This window comes from Carlito syrichta, unplaced genomic scaffold (assembly GCF_000164805.1).
Source record: "Carlito syrichta isolate Samal-C Ts95f unplaced genomic scaffold, Tarsius_syrichta-2.0.1 Scaffold301951, whole genome shotgun sequence".
Classification (NCBI taxonomy): Eukaryota; Metazoa; Chordata; class Mammalia; order Primates; family Tarsiidae; genus Carlito; species Carlito syrichta.
In genome coordinates, this window is record NW_007246047.1 from 164,775 (window position 1) to 172,713 (window position 7,939).

General features: G+C 43.2%; 1 protein-coding gene across 1 annotated transcript in view; it reads right to left on the reverse strand.

Annotated features, from left to right (window-relative positions):
* The window catches only part of CDC14B (cell division cycle 14B), a 78,979-nt gene that overhangs the window by 57,518 nt on the left and 13,522 nt on the right, over positions 1 to 7,939 (reverse strand). Inside the window, exons 2-4 of the mRNA XM_008055760.2 lie at positions 6,749 to 6,839; positions 6,144 to 6,219; positions 2,078 to 2,170 (exon numbers count right to left, since the gene is read on the reverse strand). Of these exons, the coding sequence (XP_008053951.2) occupies positions 2,078 to 2,170; positions 6,144 to 6,185 (135 nt within the window). The 5' untranslated portion in view covers positions 6,186 to 6,219; positions 6,749 to 6,839. The remainder of the gene's footprint in view (positions 1 to 2,077; positions 2,171 to 6,143; positions 6,220 to 6,748; positions 6,840 to 7,939) is intronic.

Consider the following 7,939-nt stretch of genomic DNA (forward strand, 5'->3'; position numbering starts at 1 on the left):
TAAAAAAAAAAAAAAAACACAAAAAACAAAACAAAAACACTTTATGAACCCCAAGAATCCTGATTGCCTCTCTTTTTCTACACAGCTGTCCTCTAGTCTACTTTAATCCACAGGTGTCATCTCCCCTGGACTGGCCAAGTAATAGGATCGGATGTCCCAGGTAAAACACCCATCTCTCCAAACACTCTTTTTCTTTCTTGGGGCCCTGCACAGACTTTTCTTTTTTGTTTTAATGGATTTTGCTGCAAGCACAAGAAAACTCAAGAGATTGGGGTGGGTGGTCCAAATTTGGACAAGCTTAAAAAAACAAATTTTAACAGACAATCTACAACCTGTGTTTCATCCTTTCAGGGATGATAACAAAACTTAAAAGTGTTCTCAAAAGCCCAGGCATGGGCCGGGCTCAGTGGCTCAGCGTGTAATCCCGCGCCTTTGGGAGGCTGAGGTGAGTGAATTGCCTGAGCCCGCGGGTTCGAGCCCGTCTGGGCAGCGAGACCTCATCTCTACAATAAATAAAAAAATCAGCCAGGCGTGGTGGCATATGCCTGTAACTCTGGCTACTCAGAAGGCTGAGGCGGAAGGATCGCCGGAGCCCAGCAGGCCGAGGCTGCGGTGGCCGGGAGCGGCCACTGCATTCCAGTCTGGGTGACAGAGTGAGACTCCAACTCAAAAAAAAAAAAAAAAGCCCAGGCACGGTGGCTCATGCCTGTAGTCCCAGCTACTCGAGAGCTGAGGTGAAAGGATCACCTGAGCCCAGGAGGTTGAGGCCATAGTGAGTCACGACTGTGCTACTGCCTCTAGCCTGGGAGACAGAGTGAGACTCTGACTTGAAAAAAGGGCAAAGTTCTTCTGTTATATTTACAAATAAATGAAATTCATAATTATTGCCTAAAAACTGGTATGCCGAGGCATACCTCCAAGAGGCATACCTCCGATGATCTGACGGAGCATTTGATGGCACACGTAATCCACGTGGCAAGTTACACATCTGCCTCCAACACGGAAATGCCGTGTCCTCCTACTAGATGTTTTGAGGAGAATGGAGATAACCTTAATTAGGAAAAAGCCTGCCTACAATCAGACTTTAGAAAGCATTCGTGATGCATTTTGATCTTTTTTCCAAGTCAGTGCTGGCCTTAATTTCAATAAAATTATTTTACAACTCACTAAATGAATCATGAGGTAATAAAAATAGCTTTGGGACATTGTTTTCTAGTGGGAAGAACCACACCACAAAAACTTTGTCCACAGTCATTGAATTGGGCATATCTTTTTTTTTTTGAGTTGGGAGTCTCACTGTCGCCCAGATTGGAGCGCAGTGGCCGCTCTCGGCCACCGCAGCCTCGACCTGCTGGGCTCCGGCAATCCTTCTGCCGGAATTACAGGCATGCACTACCACGCCCAGCTATTTTTTGATTTATTGTAGAGATGAGGTCTCACCAAGTTACCCAGGCGGGTCTCAAACCCGCGGGTTCAGGCAATCCACTCACCTCAGCCTCCCAAGGCGCAGGATTACAGGCTGAACCACCGAGCCCGGCTGGGCATATCTTTTTAAAAAGATTTTTTTTTTTTTGAGTTGGAGTCTCACTCAGTCGCCCAGATTGGAGTGAAGTGGCCGCTCCCGGCCACCGCAGCCTCGACCTGCAGGGCTCCAGCGATCCTTCCGCTTGAGCCTTTCAAGGAGCCAGAACTATAGGCGTGCGCTACCACGTCCAGCTAATTTTTTGATTTATTGTAGAGATGAGGTCTCGCCAAGTTGCCCAGGCAGGTCTTGAACCCACAGGCTCAGGCAATTCACTCACCTCGGCCTCCCAAGGCGTGGGATTACAGGCTGAACCACCGAGCCCGGCCAGGACTCTTTTTGTTTTTTAATAGCAGTCTCAGGTTCACAGAGAAAGTGGAAGGTAGGGAGATGTCCCACACACCCCCACATAAGCACAGCCTCCCTGAGTTGCTCATTTTTTCATGAGTAAAACGGGGTTTCCTCTGGAAAGAAATCAAGACGTTGTCCAAGCGCAAATGTAAAGCGCCGCTGCTGTGCACGTCCTCACTAGCACATCAGGAAGTAAACACTCACCATATAGCATCCAACAAGGAAAGCAGCATTTGCTTGTTTTCTCTGATCAGAGCCAGTAAAATGAATAATCTTCTTTCTTAACATTGTAATGGACTGCATAAAAATAAACAGGTGTTAGTGTTTTCCTTTTAAGTTTCCTGAAGTGTTATTTTGTGATGAAGCTAAATCCCAAATTTCACAACATATTTCACATTAACAAAAATCTCACATTAATTAAGGATTGACCTTTGAAAAGATCAATGTTGATACCCCAAAAGACCATGTACCTTCCCATAAAAAGACATATTTTGGGATGAGAATGAACATGCAGTTAAGGAGGAGAAGAGCGAAGACCAGACATTTGCATAAAGCACAGGCTACCTCTGAAAGAACACATAAGCAGCTGGAAAGGGTGGTGGGAGAGACCTTTCCTTTCCCTCTTCCACGGTTTGATTTTTGAAGAACTCTTGTCTCCAAAACTTGTAAGCTAAAATAACTAAAATAAAAAGGGCTAGGTGCAGTGGCTCATGCCTGCAATACCAGCACTTTAGGAGGCCAAGGTGGAAGGACTACTTGAGCCTAAGAGTCTGAGACCAGCATAGGCAATAGACAACCACAGCAAGACCTCGTCTCCACAAATATCTGTTTTTGTTTTTTTGAGTTGGAGTCTCTGTCACCCAGGCTGGAGTGCCGTGGCACACTCACAGCCACCCCAGCATCGACATGATAGGCTCTAGCGGTCCTCCCACCTCAGTCTTCCAAGTAGCCGGAACTAGAGGCATGTGCTACCACGTCTGGCAAATTTTTGATTTATTGGAGAGACAGGGTCTCACCTAGTTGCCCGGGCTGGTCTCGAACCCGTGGGCTCAGGCAATCCACTCACCTCGGCCTCCCAAAGTGCTGGGATTACAGACTGAGCCACCAAGCCTGGCCAAAAAAATTTTTTTTTAAATTAGCCGGGAGGGATGGTTGCATGCACCTGTAGGCCCAGCTACTCGAGAGGTGAAGGCAGGCTGAGATCAAGGCTACAGTGAGCCATGGTCATACCACTGCAGTCCAGCCCATGCAACAGAGTGAGACCCTGACTAAAAATAAAAATGAGATAAAATATAAAATAAAACGGTATACGGAACAGGGCAAAAATAGTCCATGCTGTCATAAGTCAGGATAGTGAATAACTGGAGGAAGCAGATCCAGAGACAGAAACTGGAAGACAATGTGGGTGGGCTCTCTTCTTCTGGGGGTAGCTTATGTCCTGTCCTGCTGATCAAGATAAGCACCCAAGTATATTCAACTTCTGAAAATTCACCAAGCTCTACACTCATGATGCATACATATTTCTGTGTATATGTACTTCAATAAAAAGTTAAAAGTAAAATAATGCAGAACATAAAAATAAAAGGAACACATGATTGGTTAGCACTTCCCCAGCTGTACTTCTCTAACGTGAGTAGATTCAAGTCAGGAAAAGGAACAGCATGCATTCCACTCATTAGGCATGGATTTCTTGGCGTCTGCAAGTCAGCATTTCAGTGTTACAATGTTCTAGCATTTCAGTGACGAAGGTGTACATATTTTCCTTTAGCTGTTTACATGGAGTCAGATCCAAGTTGATTTAAAAAAACAAAAACAAAAACAAAACCCACCAGCCATCTGGCAGCACAAGCACAAGGCACTCTTCAATCAAACTTTAGATATATTTTTATCCCTATTAACTGAATAGGTAGTAATGTTTCAATCAGGTTGGATGGCCAACATGCTATAAGTTGTTCTAGTAAATGATTAAAAAAAAAAGACAGACTAGGGGCGGTGGTTCAAGCCTGTAATCCCAGCACTTTGGAAGGCCGAGGATTGCATTTGTCCAGGGATTCAAGACCAGCCTGGGCAACTTGGCGAGACTTTGTCTCAACAATAATTAAAAAAAAAAAAAAAGCCAGGTGTGGTAGTGCATGCCTGTAGTTCCAGGTACTTGGAAGGCTGAGATGGAAGAATCGTTTGAGCCCAGCAGGTCAAGGCTGCGGTGGCCATGAGCATGCCACTGCACTCCAGCCTGGGCTACAGAGTGAGACTTCAACTCAAAAACAGAAAAAAAAGACAGACATTTTTGGTTTATCTAAAGAATAAAGCTCAACAGAAGGCTGACCAAAGAAAAAAAGAATCTTTTTTTCCCCAAAAATTAAAGCAAAGGAACAAAAGAAGGAGGAAGAAGGAATTATTTTTAGATTCCCGGCTCTATATGAAACAAACGGTCCACCACTAGTAAACAGAAAGAGAGAGGAAACCCAAATACACAAGGCTATCAATGTTTATACTTAAGGCCAGAAAAAAGAAAGTCTCCACCTCTGTATCAATTTGTAGTTTTATGGTTTGATACAGAAAAAAATTTGCCTTACTCATCCATAAATTTTTAAGTTAAAATATTAATTAAAATAAATTGTATTTCTTCTGTGTAGCTGTCTGATAGGTAATTGATTGAATAAAGTTATTTGGTTTTTTTTGAGTTGGAGTCTCACTCTGTTGCTCAGACTGGAGTGCAGTGGCCGCTCCCGGCCACTGCAGCCTCGACCTTCTGGGCTCCAGTGATCCTCCTGCCTCAGTCTTCCGAGTAGCCGGAATTACAGGCACGCTACCACGCCCGGCTAATTTTTTTGATTTATTGTAGAGATGAGGTCTCGCCTGCCCAGGCGGGTCTCGAACCTGCGGGCTCAGGCAATCCACTCACCTCAGCCTCCCAAAGGCGTGGGATTACAGGCTGAGCCACCGAGCCCGGCTAAATTATTTTTTAAAAAGTACCTTTCCTACCTGGCTTGGTGTGGCTCAGCCTGTACTCCCTACACTTTGGGAGGCAGAGGCGAGTGAACTGCCTGAGCCTGCGGGTTCGAGATCAGTCGGGCAACTTGGTGGGACCTCATCTTTACAATAAATAAAAAAACTAGCCTGGGCGTGGTAGTGCGCACCTGTAGTTCCGGCTACTTGGAAGGCTGAGGTGGAAGATCGCCAAGCCCAGCAAGTCGACGCTGGGGTGGCCATGAGCCTGCTGCTGCACTCCAGCTTGGGTGACGGAGTGAGATTCCAACTTAAAAAAAAAAAAAAAATGCCTTTCCCAAAGGTAGTACTGTCCACCTGAGAATTTACAGTGACTAATTTGGAACTGGTAGCAAGCAATACATAAACACTTCTTACTGTGGAGGACCCATAAGTAAAAGTGTTTTAAATAAATGAATGGGACCTAAATTCATACCAACACAAATATACTTTTGTAACTCTAGTGATCCAGCCTTAAGGATCTGCTGTCTGTTGCCCCTTAATCATATACATCGTAAAAAAGGTCAAAATGAAGTCACAACTAGTACAATATCATGGGAGTTTCAAAACAAGAGACGAAGTCAGGTGAGTCCCTTTTTCTTGTCAGTTTGCTAACACTCCCCATCCAAATGAAGGCAGGGGCTGGGCTCAGGTGTATAATTCCAACAATTCTGGAGACCAAGATGGGAGGACTGCTTGAGGTCAGGAGTATGAGATCAGCCCGGGTAACGTAGTGAGACCTGTCTCTCCAAGAAAGATTTTTTTAAAAAGTATTATAGTGGGGTGCACCTGTAGTCCCAGGTACTCAGAAATCTGAGGTGGGAGGACCTCTAGAGTGCAGGAGTTTGAGGCTACAGTGAGCTATGTACAGTCTGGGTGACAGAGTGAGACCCTGTCTCTAAAAAAATTTTTTTTAATTAAGAAAAAAAAAGATGTCAGAAAGAACAAAGAAAAAAGCAAGGCAAGAGTTTTCCTTGCTAGGTTTCAGTTCCATCAGGTCAGGCAGTAAGAGATTCTCTTAATTAACCAATTCCCACTTTGGCTTTTTAAGTATTTGAACATCACCAATCCAAGTCAGAACCACGTGACCCAAACCTCACTGCTCATTCAAAATTCTAGAAAGCAAATATATACACTATGACTTTATAAAACAAAAAACCATGTGTATGATTCAAACACCACTGCAGCAAAAAACTGTGAAATGTTTTCCATACTTTTCCCCAGAGATCAAGCTAGCATTCGTTACTCAAGTCAAATCTTATGTTAAAAAAAAAGACTTTACCTTCAATTTCTTATTTATCTTGCGACAATATCTGTAAACCATTGCCAGATTGAGTGGTCCAAAATCTGCGTAGAAGCTTTAAAAATAAAAAATAAAAACATGCATGTATGGTCTATATGTTCTGAATATGCCTTTTTTGGGTCTACAAGATCAAATTACGATGAGAGAGTACACATCAAATTGTTACAGGCCATACAATCTAAAGGCACAGCCTTACTAGTAAAGAAATACTCTGGTAAATACAATGCCTATTAAAAAAATGCAAAAAGTGCTGCAATGTCTAAATCTAGTCTTAGTCTAACTTCAATTAACATGAAAATATCTTTTAAATGTAAAAAGTTGTTTTCCCACACATAGTACGTGTTTATACCTCATTGCAGCGTAAACTACCAGAAGAGAGAATCTAAATGTTTAAATTTAGGACGGTTCTTTCATTTATTTTTTTCCCTAAGATCTATTTTATTATCATGGATTAAAAAAAATCTTGCAATTAGCAATCAGTTGATTTATAATTTCTCAAGGGTACCTATCTATAAATGTACCTGTAGATTCTTCAAAATAAAAGAAAAATAGTTACTAACAATCTTTTAAAAAGCAATACTTACTTCTCATATTCAAGTTCATTATCTATGCTGAAATAATGTACATTGGATGCAGTCTTTGGTCTGCTGTAGAGAATGGCAAAACAAAGGCGATCTGAAATGGAAAAATTGCAATGTTCCTTCCTTCAGGTTATTGAAAAAAGTTTCAGACGTCATGATGCAACTCTTTTCAAATGAAGTCAAACTTTCATTTTTTTTCAGGCATGTTTCAGATGATGGGGTGGCGATGGGCAATTACAAAACATTCTGGCTATTCTGCTGGGTAATAATAATTAGGCAAATTTTTAAAAGGAGAAACTGCCTTTAGCTGTAAGTTTCCATAGTGGCAAGTGACTTTTCATGTAGTGATACAGTACAAAGGAACCTCTCATCGCAAAACTTAATTCCCCTGGATTAGAAATTTCAGCAAATGGCAGCATGCACCAACGGTGTAAGTTTCTAGATGAATTTCACTACGCTCTCAAGACACCCTAAAAAGTCATTTTAGTAAGAACTGAATTTCTTTTTTAAGTAAAAAGCATGCTTTCGAAATTACTGTGCAGCTACAGAACACAACAAAACAAACCATATGTTTCTCCAACTGTTCCTAGGGATCACTACTTTTTCATTTGGAACCACTACTTTGGTGCTTTTACAATGAGACAAATTACCAGTAAAACAGAAGCGATGAGAGGTTTCTGCACCATGAGTCTGGGATGAACCTGCGTTGCATAAATGCAGTTACAAGACTACGAGGTTTAGCAAGAATGGTAAGGCGCAGAAGCGCTCAGAGCTCCACCCTTCCTCCTCTCCCAAAAACTGCTGCCTGAAAATTCTCCGCGAAACAAAGTCATCAGCAACGCCTAATCGTACTACTAGTAGTGCTAGAAGAATGCCCTCAAAACGTGGCAGAATCAAGCACAGCCTTCAAAATATATGCACCTCCAGCAGAGCTAGCAGTAAAAACCCAAGGACGCCAGCTGGCACGATTCTCACCAAGTGGCAAACCCCCCCCTTTTGCCGCAATTCAACTCGTGCAACTGCTGCGTTTATTTCCTCGTAAACTCCTCAGCTCGAATTTCTTGCAGCCACCCACACTCCCACGGGTGGCAGGGCTTCATCTTTCCCAGCCACCGGCGACCTCTGATCTCGCTCCACGTACCGTGTCCACGGAGTCTGCTCCCGGGGGCGGCGGGGCGCCGGTCACCCACCCAG